The following is a 12,302-nucleotide window of genomic DNA, read 5'->3' on the forward strand; positions in this document are numbered from 1 at the left end:
TGATGCTCTCTTCGGACAGAGTTTCTTCATCCCTATGTATCCTTCTTTCACGCGAAATACCCCTCGACAATTTTATCCTCCTCGGACATACATTAATCTTCACCTTGGGTTTTAGGCCCACTACGTATGGCTGGGCTTTGCCCCACCACATCTATATATTAAGAGGAGTAACAAAGTCATCTCTATATATTAAGAGGATGCATAAAATAAGGAATTTATTGCATTTTTTACTTACAAAAATACCTATAATTTAACTAACTTATCCTTATTCCTAAAACATATGAAATGAGGTTAAAACCATAAATAGGAAAACAAAATATCAAAAACATCATGTAGGCATTCATGAATTCTAAGTATATTTCTTACCATTTCTTTAGAAATTTGTGCCAAATTTTTGGCCCCAGACCTTGCTATTTCTTCCTGCTTACATTGACTCTCCTTGTTTTTGTTACTTTTAGTCTGCAACCACATTACCGTAAAAAAAAAAAAAAAATGAAGAAGAAGAAGAAGAAGAAGAAGAAGAAGATGAGATTGACGAAGAAAGTAGCAGTACCACAGTTTTGTCGTTGAACCAATAGTCAACCATCTCCGTCCATTGCACTATGATAACCGATGCCGGTTTGCTAGCTAATACTTGTTCACGTGTCCTCCCACATTTTTTGTGATCCTTCTTCAACTTGGTCCTGCGATTTCTCCTCAGTTCCCCTAGTTGATGCATTGCCCATGCCATTTGATTAGGTGGTGTGACAATAGTGGGATCAATTATATACCGTTTCTGAAATGCAAAAGTGGAGTTAGCAAAATGGTGTAACTTAATTAGAACAACGGCTGAATATGACATTTAATTAGGACAGCAATTGTGAAGAAAAATAACTTATATTTTATTTGCATACTACCTCAATCTCTGCCCAACAATCCTGTTTAAAATTTGAAGGAATGCTTGGTCACCTAGCAGGCGTAAGCGGGCATAATAGGCCATTCTCGCAATATGAGCCCAACCATCGAACAAACAAAGACTCGGCCCGCCTAATCGGTTGGCCTTCATCATTTAATGGCAACTGGATTTTGTACTCACCAGTCATTGCCCACATGTCAACCAACTTTGTTTTCCCACGTCTCGCATGCCTATTTTTCGATGCTGGATTTTGTATCGGTGCTAGGGTTTGAACATAATCATCTGTATATACAAAACCACCAATATTATAACTGATTTAACAAAGCTCACAACTAGTGAAAAATATCACACCACGCAAAAATTATGCATCTAGCAACTTAAATAATAAATGGTTTATGATTTCATTTAAACAAAACATTTGGAAATTTAGGCCTTTCTCCCACGCATTCATGTAACCCATTGGTTGTGCAAGTGTAACTTTCAATCATAGCCAACAGCAACATATTCTGTTGACTTTGTGATTAATGAGGTCGCAAACGACCAATACCTCCCCTACTAGATCAAGTTAATTGTTGAGAACATTTGTTGATTTGCATTATAATTAGAACGAATGTTAATTCTTAATTTTGTGACTTCATACATGTATGAGACTTCTTGGTATTGTGACTAATGAACCTAGATGCCTATTGGCCCTTTGGAAAAGACCAGTCAACTTGTTCACCCATTATATTGGCAATCAACACATTTTGTAATGCATTACCCTCTGTGACAACTTGCAACCAGTTCTCCTTAATAGTAACTTTTAAGTCCCATAGAAACGTTGTAACTTGGCCTACAAAGGAAGAGCACTTAAATAACACAATGTCTTGGCACTTATAAAAATAAAAGGAAAATCAAATTATGACCTCTTCTATGACAATATTTTTGTGAGTTTATTTTGATTTAGGTTAATTTTGCATCTTTAAACAAGCATGCACTTACCTAACTTTTGAAAAGATGAGCAACCTCACTTCGTTTGGGTTGCCTTCATTTTTCCTTAATAAATTTAGATTTAGAATATATAATTTCAACCCAAACTTATCTTTGATCATTCTTAAGTGCACTGAATGGACCAAGGTGAACTAAAATGGACCAAAGTGGATGGAATGGACCAAAATTGATCAAATTGGACTGAAGTGATCAAATGGACCATAGTGGACCTAAAGGACCTAAGTAGACCAAATTGGACCGAAATGGACTGAGCAAAAATGAATGGATTGAACAGACCAAATTGGACCGAATAGATCAAAGTCGACCAAATTGGACCCAATGGAAATGAATGAACCAAACGGACCGAAGTCAACAGAATATAATAAATTATTAGGTCTTTTAAATATATTATTAGGTTTTGTAAACCAACAACTCATAATTCAAATTGCAAAACATAAATCCTACAATATTAAAAAATGTGAACACATTCTTGCGATAGCTATTAGAACTGATCCAACCATCCAATAATAAATATCAAACTTTACATTAATTCGAAGACATGTTAACTACCTGGGGCTCATGTCTCATTGTCACTTGCCACCAGTGTTGGCACCGGTCTTGCCTCCTCAGAAATGTGGGCTTCCTCATTTGCTGCCTCCACCCTTTGTCAGGAATGCAACGATCCTTGCCCAACGTAAACAAGTTGCAATTGACGTTAGGTGGTGAGAATGGAGTGATTGTGGAAGTGTTCATTTTCAAAAATAAAGTCTACATTTCATCTAGATGTAATTTTATTATTTTAAATATTAAATTTCTAATATCTCCTATAAATATTTAAGAACTATACAATTCCAATTTCATATATCTAGATTAGCAAAGAAAACCCACTCAATAGTCATAAACTACTTCTAAGACAAGGAAAAAAAATGAAATAAGAAGATGGAGTTTCAAAGCATTCAGCAATAGTGTGAGGAAGCATCATAAATACTATATAACAAAACGAGCATTATATATGGGTCTAAAAAAAATCAAAATTATTGTTAAATAAAATTACAAAATATCTGCGCATCGTGCGGGACATTATCTACTAGTAACTAAATGTACTAGATATAAACTGCATGAATTAATTTTCATTGTGCATTTAATGAAACTGTAAAATAATGTGTTGTAAGTAAATTGTGGTTTTGTTAGCAAAAATATTAATGGAAAAAAAAGAATATTAAAATTTAAAAGTAGTTTTGTTTGAACACCTTACTCGAGACAAAGAAAAGCTTGTTGATTGTCAAGGCATATATAACAATACTTCAAAGAAAATGAGCACTTTGATTCTATAACAAATAGAACTATTTGAGGGATAAGAACGTTTCTTTCGATTGGAAGCTCCAATTCAATAATTAAGAAGAATCCAAATTTCAAGCATTAAAAAAAAAAAAAAAAAAAAAAGAAATGGAAGCAAGGTATACACGGCTTATGGGGAGCCTAATGTAAGACAACTCAAGTTTGAGGTGTTTGATTTTGCGCAAATCCAAAAGAGATAATAAGAAATGCTAATGCTCATAGTTAGCCTCATGATAAACACGGTAATACCATAAACACAGAAAAACTTGAAGACAGACCTTGAAGGCTTCAACTTCAAGTAGCATAAGAGGGATACCTGTGGACATAGGAGTCCTTTGAATTCTGGATTATGTAATTTTAATTCTTTTCAACCTTTTCCTTTTAGCAAATGAGAGATATACTTGCCTAGGTGATTTGTAGTAGACCCAACTTAAATTTATCTAAACAGGGTGATGTGATATATAGATTTTTTTTTTTTGATAATTTTAGTTGATAAGAACACAAGACTACTATATTTCAAAATTGTTATTTTATATGAAACCTGAAACATGTATTAATTTGATAAAAAAAAAAAAAATCAATAAAAACAGTTTTTCGTGTGTTAAATTGATAACAATTTAATAAAAAGGTTGATAAGAACAAAATATGTGTTGGATTGAAGAATAACCGTGTAATAAAAAGCTATTAATAAAAAGTTAATAGTAAAATTATTATTAAAAGAATAATACGTGACAATTAGGCAAGGTATCTACTTGATGCAATAGAGGCGTCTAGGACCCAATTTAACCATATGTAACGAAGTTATAGAATCATAGAGTGCCTTGGGTATGTTATGATGTCTATTTCAAGTCCACGACAAGACCAAAGTTCAAACTCAAAAAATACCCTAGTTTCTAGGATCTCGACTCTAGCTAGTTTGATCCCTCAATCGATGATCCCTCAATCGATCGAGCTCTACTTAACTCAACCAATTGAGATTCATACTCAACCAATTTTTGATTTGTTTCTACAACTGTCATGAACTAGGATTTTGTGGGTTTCAAGCCAAGATATATATATTAAAAAAAAAAAAAAAAAAAAGCAACCCTAGGCATATTTTTCAAGACTTTTGGAGAGTCATGTTCAGCATACAAGCATTGAAGTTCCTACAATCTCTCTTAAAGCATCAATTGGAGATCCAAGTTCAAGTTTTTGAAGATTTGGTAATCAAGACAAACTTCTTGTAGTTTGGTTACATCCAAGTTGCTCGAATGAATCTTCAAAAAAGTACTTGAATTGGTGAGTGGTGTGTTCATGTACAATGAAAATCACTAATAAAAGAGTTTGTAGATTCAAAGTTACACATGGTTACGTTAGTGAGTACTCTACAAGAAGTAGTAAATCAAAATAGGGTTGTATTATTTGTAAAAATTCAATTCTATATAGTGGATTGATTTTTGCCTTTGGGATCTATAGGTTGTACCCTGATAAAATCCGTAAGTGTATATGTACCAGAGTTTCTAATATTAAGAAAGACTTTATTGTAAGTGACTTCAACAAAAAAGTCCTAATTAGTAGTGAGCCAACTGGTCTCTCTCCTGCCAATAGAACCCAATGGTCCCAAAAATCCTTGTTTGAAGTAAATACAAAAAACGAGATCACATAACAGAGACTGTGATTTTTGGACTAACTGGACTTGTTGGTATGCAAGACAAAGATAAAATGGTGATCGTATTTGTAAGAAAACAAATTACTTAGCATGTAAAAGCTAGGCTACATGATACGAGGATATATCCTTGGGAATTAAAAGAAATGACAAGTGACATACGAGCAACATATTTAAAATTGGAATAGTCAATAACATCATGAATTCATGATCAATATGAATATCATTGTGGTACATGAGTCATACAAACATATCTGGCACTGTTTCAAAGTGGTATTCCTTGAATATCTTTCCCATTTATATATATATATATATATAATTATTTGGACAGAAGAGTGGAAAAATAGAAGATTTGGATAAAATGAACAAACAATATGAACTGTTATACTTAGAGGCGTGTCTTCTACTCTTTTTAGCTCAATCTTATTTTTTTTCAGCCTTTTTTCCTGGTTTCCTTTCTTTTTCCTTGTTCTTTCTGTTAGGTGGTTTTTGCCTTTATTGAGTTAGCGTGTTAAATCACGTGAAACAACGCGTGGTCCAAATAAAATCCCAACCTCCCACTACCAATAATATATTGAGATATATAATTATATGTATATATACATAAAAGAAACGGTGACTTGGAGTCTTCATGAAAGTTAATCATAGAAAAAAAAACCTTATTCTAGAGGGTTAGGTCTAAAACCAGAACCCTCAAACCAAACTGGCATACATTAGTATCACTGTTATTGTACATTTTTAGTTTCTATTCTCAAACACAATTTCTGAAGTATATAGTAAACAGTTAGTGATTAATGGATTCTTAATTTCACATGGGAACACAGGTTGTCCAATGGTGGCAGTGGCAGCAATTTTTTTTCTTCTTGTTTACTAATAAATAGAAAAAAGAAGGAAAAAAAGAAGGAAATTTTAGTTTCAAAAACTTTTCAGATTTTGATCACTAGGGACCAATATATAAGATCAGTATGTATTTAATATCAACAACAAAATCAAGTCTTGTACGACTATCCAACTGAGCTTTTTTTGTGTTCACTCCAAATACAAATCAAAATATTGCATGTTTCTTTTGCTTTTCCTTTATTTGGAAATAAAGGAAAAGCAAAAGAAACATGCAATATTTTGATTTGTCAATTTGTGCTTCCACTATAACATGAGCGATGGAATACTTGGGAGTCCAAGGAAGATTCTCTTACGTGTCTCTTGGCAACCATACGTGGAGGCTAAGTGGACTTGAAGTGACGTGAGGGCATAGCTTGCACCGCATGAATCAGGCCTTTCTCTCTCTCTCTCTCTCTGTCAGAGTACTATACAATATATGCAAAAGATGGGGTACCTATGTAATGTAATACAAAGCTTGAAGCCAGGGATTTTAAATTTTTAATGGTAGTAGTTCAGATTGTATATGCAGGGATGAATATACTATACAAACTTGTATCAGAAAATGGAGTGAATTTGAGGATCCTTATTGCCTACCGTATGTTGTTTGCCACTGCCTTCATGGTTCCTCTTGCTCTCATCTTTGAAAGGTGTTGTTCTTCAAATACATATATAAAAGCTATTTCTTTGGTATAAAAATCTCATTAAATAAATATTGCATTCTACTTTGATTATATATCTACTTGTTCAAAATGTTTTTGGCATTTTAAGATATGCCTTCTAATGATTTTACCTTTTTTTTTTTTGATGGGCTAATGATTTTACATTTTGTTAATGTAATCTGTAATCTACGAAAATAAAACATAGGGAAGAGGAAAAATATAATGGACGCTAAATATATATATATATATATATGCTTATGCCGCTTCAGTTAATGATTATTGTTTACAACTTTTGCAGGAAGACCAGACCAAAACTAACATGGGTAGTAATGTTCCAGGCTTTTATTTGTGGGTTACTTGGGTAAGTTTCAGACATTATACTCAACATTGTAACTGGCTGGAAGCTAAATTTTTGCGGAGCGATAACAAGTTAAAATGCAATAAATAAATTGTGAGATTAATCCTATTTTATCTAAAAAAATCATGGTGGAGAACTAATTGAAATATCACATCTTCCTTCTCTCTAAAAAATGAAGGCATTATATGGGGGTAATTATCCTCATTTTTTATAAGAATTAGAAAAGCTTAATCTAACAACTATATCTTGAAAATGATTTCCAACACCCAAACATAAAAAAGGTAACAGCTTAGTCCTTTCCAGTAAAACTTTAATCCAAATTTTAGACCATCTCACCTGGATTGGATGTCGATCACCTAACCTTTTGGACACAACTATTTACTTTTCAAAATCCCATGAAATTTGTCTCTCCAAAAGTCCCTTTAAACCAAAAATGGGAACCCTAAAACACAAATCAAAACAAACAATTTAAAAAACTTATTGTTAGTCGGCCTTGCGAGAGTGTCTTGAGTGAGATTGAGAGTTCGAGAGAGAGAGGGAGAGACCCAGCTTTGTCGGCGCTGATTCTTCTCTATGTACAAATGCCTGCAAACCCAACTCAAAATCAATGAATCAAACCCATCTTAACATTATTGCATACAGAGATAGTGCAAAGTGTGTGTGTGTGTGAGAGTGTGTGTGTGTGTGTTACCGATCGATGAGAAGGGAATGGAGAGCAGGGAAGAGCGGAGGGAGGAAGGGGATTTGGAGAGGGTGGAAGTGAGGGAAGGAGTTTGAGAGTTGAGGGTTGGATCGAGAGGTAGCTTGAGAGATGAGAGTGGTCTGAGAGTTTTTTGAGACCGAGAGCTTAGGGTTTTTTTTCAATTGTGTGGAGTATTCATGAGTTTTTTTTTTAAATTATTTATACTAAATCTTTAAGCCGTATTTAACCAAACGCAGCTCTAGACATGTAGAAGCTACGTTTAATTAAACGCAGCTCTATGCATACCCGAAGCTGCATTTATTAAACACAGCTCCAAACATATTCAAAAAAAAAAAAACTCCGGCTAGGTCTGTAGCCGCCTTTTTAAAAACGCAGTTTCAGAGTTGGTCTATAGCCGCATTTAGTAAACGCAACTATAGATCAACTTTGAAGCCGCGTGACTCTAAAACTCGACTCAAAAGCGCATTTTTGTAGTGTACACAAATTCCCAAAATTATTTTCTAAGAGTGTTATGCATTCGGTTTCTATAAAATATCTCATTTTATCATCTTAAAAGTTATTTTATCTATTATATCATATTATTTTACAATACACCTAACATCTTAACTTTTATATTCCTATACAACACATTAAAATAATATGTCTTCACAATAAAATATATAACCCAAAACAATTAAAAAAAAAAACAGTATTTTAATTTTGTGGTGAGCCAAGGAGAGAGAGAAAGAGAAAGAAAACAATATTTTAATTTTGCAAGTGAGCTATAGTACTATTATAAATTTAGGATAGTATTGTAACACAATTGCAAATTTTATTATTATTACTAGACTGGGTAATGGACTTTTTTGTACTTTGATACTAAAATATAGCATATTATGGCATATACAAGACCGGGTACAATTCTACTGGTTACTTGGGCATTCTGGAGGAGGTTTGAACCTAGCTAAACAATAGTCATAAACCAAGTATTTGTTTCTCACATCTTCGTATGCACTTTGTTGTTTTCTGTCTAACCTCCAGTACTTCACCCCATTCCATGAATATGTGGGAGAAGAGCACTCAGAAAAACCAATGGTGTGGTTTTGAGCTAAGCAACCATCAATGCCAAATCCTCGATAGTAGGCTTGGAAGGGTGCTTGACTCCAATTTGGCTCACCAGCCCATGATCCATTCCAAATGGTTGCCTCTATTTGCATTGATTGTGCTGGGTAACCCACTCCAATTTTGTTGTTATTCTTAAACACTCTTATGGGAGTGTCATCCACGAACCACCTATACATAAACTTTTATGTTAGAAAATATTGTCAAGAATAAGCAAATAAATAAAATGGATGAGGCCATGGGAGAGATATTATTCATACACCACTTGATGTTGGTTCCAAAGTATTTGGTAATTATGAAAGTCTGTAGTTGGATCAAACCAAAGAGAGATTCTTTGCTCCCTAAAACCTTGACCATTTGTAAACACATTTGTTTGCAACAAATATTGTTGTGTCTTACTACCCAAAAACTCAAAATCGAGCTCATCATGCTTGGTTGTATGTGATCTTAGCTGCCATTAACAAACACTAGTATTAGTATCATTTATTATGCATGTATACCAAATTAGGCAATTGATGGGATTAGCCAAGGGAGATTAGGGGGTCCAAAATATGAAATACTTACATAGAAGCTTGTAATAATTCCGGTTGTATCTTTATTCGGGAGTTTCATTCTCATACCAAAGAATCCAGAACCGTAAGTTTTTAAGGACCTAAAACCTGAACCTGTGTTGCATGAGTATGCACATACAAATTAAATAATAAAAAAAAAATAAAAACACACACACAAAAGAAGACTAAAGCATCAGATTCTGTTATCTCTTTTAGACATGAGCATCATTATTTCACAATTATAAAAGCCATAAAGATACAAATAAGACACACAAGTTAACATCACAAACACATGTATAAGTGCATGCAAGAACAAATTAATTAGAAGAACACTCATAAAATAGAAGATCAACCTGATGATTGGTCCATTGAAATTTGAATCTCTTTCCCTTGGTTAAGAAGCTGGGTATGTTCTTGTCCATACAAGATGACATAATTTTGTGACCAAGGAACATCCTCGGCAGCACTTGCATGCCCAACAGCAGCAAGCAGAGTCACAAAAAGGCATAGCACTAATGAATCCATGAAGAAAGTGCGAGTGTGTACGTGTGTAATCAAGGAAAAGAAATCTAGTTATCTTGTGGTTGTGGTCTTGGGTTGTGTTTATATAGGAAGCACTACGGTTCCTGTTAAGGTAAAAGCTCCAAAAATAGGATAGGAAACTACTAAATTACGATGTAACTTGGTTATCTTGCTCTCTATTAATGTGTGTAACCCGACATCATATGATGAATCTTTGATCATCATTAGTACTTACACATTACAATTTTAAATTTCTTTAATTTTGACACCTCACTATTGTTAAAAAAAAATATTAAGATGTATAAATATATATTAAGAAGCGGATAAGAAATTGACTTCTAATACAGTGATGGAGCCATAAAATTTCTACAAGGGTGCCAAGCTAAAGATATATATAAAAAATAAAAAATACAAATCCAAAGAATAACCTGCACACACCCAAAATATGCTTATAACATGATTTAACAAATGCTATTTTTTCACATATAACAAGGTGTGTGCATAACATTTCTGCTTTTTTTTTTCTTTTTTTTTAAACTAAAAAAATTTTAACTCCTAACGATTAAATCAACATTTACTGTTTCTTCTAAAGGAAAAATAATAGCTTCCATATCTCTAATTTTATAAATGAAATTTTTTTAAGAAGTGAATAATGCTTTTATTAAAAAGATTTACTTATACATTTTTAGGAAATGCTATTATGGTATAAGAGTAACTAGAAAAAAGAAACCGTGAATAAATAATCTATAAAATTTTCTATTCTTATGAAATAAATTAAATACACTTTGAATTAATGAGTTATTATGGTATAAGAGTAATTAGAGGAAACAAAAATGATGCATTAGTCATCTAAATAAAGTTGTTACGTGTTACAAGATTTTAGTAAAAATCTAAGGGAATATCATTTAAATTTTTATCTAAAGTTACATTTATTTACCAAAAAATATAAGATGAATGAGGGATTTTTAAAAAGATTTGGCTTACATCTAGTACTTTTTCAACTGAACATGTCCATTTGTTTTTGTAGGGACATTGGACCTCGGAATCCATTATTTATGCATATAATGGACCTAAGGCCTAAGTCGAGGACTGAAGGCATCCAAGAGAGAGTAAATGCTGTCAAAAGAACCCATGTTGGCAAATGAAAAAGTCAGTTTAGATCATAATGGCCTAAGGGGTTATGCCGAGGATAAGAGACTCCTCGGCTAACCGAGGCCGAGGCCTATAAAGGTTGTCTGCCATTTGAGGGAACGTCATAGAAATACTCAGTTGATACAGATAAACACTATGGGAGCCCAGGATATGGAAGTGTTCTAAAATATCTAAGGAGAAAGCTGCTATCTCTGCATTAAATGCACTGCAGCTAACTCCTTAACGTGTTAATATGGAGGTGATACCTGAACAATGGATTTAAACCTTACAGCTACTACATGAAGACTTATAGGAGGTGCTGATGGGACAAGTCACCAACCATCTAGCATGCACGAGGAAGATAGGGATGAAAATGAAAGACAGTATAAAAGAAGGAGGGGGCAACGAGACTAGGGGATCGAAAAATGAGAGAAGAAATACTGTAGCAATCTAGAACCAGACTTGTAACCATATTTAAGAGCATTATATAAAAACCAGTCTCCTCGGATATTGCCGAGGACATTTTTTCTTCAGTCTAAACTTGTCTATCTTCACTCTTTCGTCATCAACCTACTTAACTTGTTGTTCGATTAACTAAAACCCAGTTTTCTAACCCATTTCTCTACAAATTCATTGTTTTGGGTTTTTTGGACCTAAGTCCATTCATATTTTGGGTTAGGAATTCAAATTCGGTCCTTATAATTGGCATCGTCTGTGGGAATTACTGGTGTTATAGTGACTCCAACTTTCAACGATGGTAGGTTCAGGTCCACACCAAGCAGAATCTATGTAAAGAAATCTAGTTATCTTGTGGTTGTGGTCTTGGGTTGTGTTTATATAGGAAGCACTACGGTTCCTGTTAAGGTAAAAGCTCCAAAAATAGGATAGGAAACTACTAAATTACGATGTAACTTGGTTATCTTGCTCTCTATTAATGTGTGTAACCCGACATCATATGATGAATCTTTGATCATCATTAGTACTTACACATTACAATTTTAAATTTCTTTAATTTTGACACCTCACTATTGTTAAAAAAAAATATTAAGATGTATAAATATATATTAAGAAGCGGATAAGAAATTGACTTCTAATACAGTGATGGAGCCATAAAATTTCTACAAGGGTGCCAAGCTAAAGATATATATAAAAAATAAAAAATACAAATCCAAAGAATAACCTGCACACACCCAAAATATGCTTATAACATGATTTAACAAATGCTATTTTTTCACATATAACAAGGTGTGTGCATAACATTTCTGCTTTTTTTTTTCTTTTTTTTTAAACTAAAAAAATTTTAACTCCTAACGATTAAATCAACATTTACTGTTTCTTCTAAAGGAAAAATAATAGCTTCCATATCTCTAATTTTATAAATGAAATTTTTTTAAGAAGTGAATAATGCTTTTATTAAAAAGATTTACTTATACATTTTTAGGAAATGCTATTATGGTATAAGAGTAACTAGAAAAAAGAAACCGTGAATAAATAATCTATAAAATTTTCTATTCTTATGAAATAAATTAAATACACTTTGAATTAATGAGT

General features: G+C 33.1%; 1 protein-coding gene across 1 annotated transcript; it reads right to left on the reverse strand.

Annotated features, from left to right (window-relative positions):
- Positions 1-8,348: 8,348 nt before the first annotated feature.
- Positions 8,349-9,623, reverse strand: LOC111996213 (xyloglucan endotransglucosylase/hydrolase protein 2). Its single transcript, XM_024028168.2, has 4 exons — positions 9,452-9,623; positions 9,112-9,212; positions 8,808-8,998; positions 8,349-8,718 (listed from the first exon to the last, which is right to left on the reverse strand). The coding sequence occupies exons 1-4, from the start codon at positions 9,621-9,623 to the stop codon at positions 8,349-8,351; spliced, it is 834 nt and encodes a 277-aa protein (XP_023883936.2).
- Positions 9,624-12,302: the final 2,679 nt, after the last annotated feature.

Source organism: Quercus suber, unplaced genomic scaffold (assembly GCF_002906115.3).
Source record: "Quercus suber isolate HL8 unplaced genomic scaffold, Cork oak 2.0 scaffold_223, whole genome shotgun sequence".
Lineage (NCBI taxonomy): Eukaryota > Viridiplantae > Streptophyta > Magnoliopsida > Fagales > Fagaceae > Quercus > Quercus suber.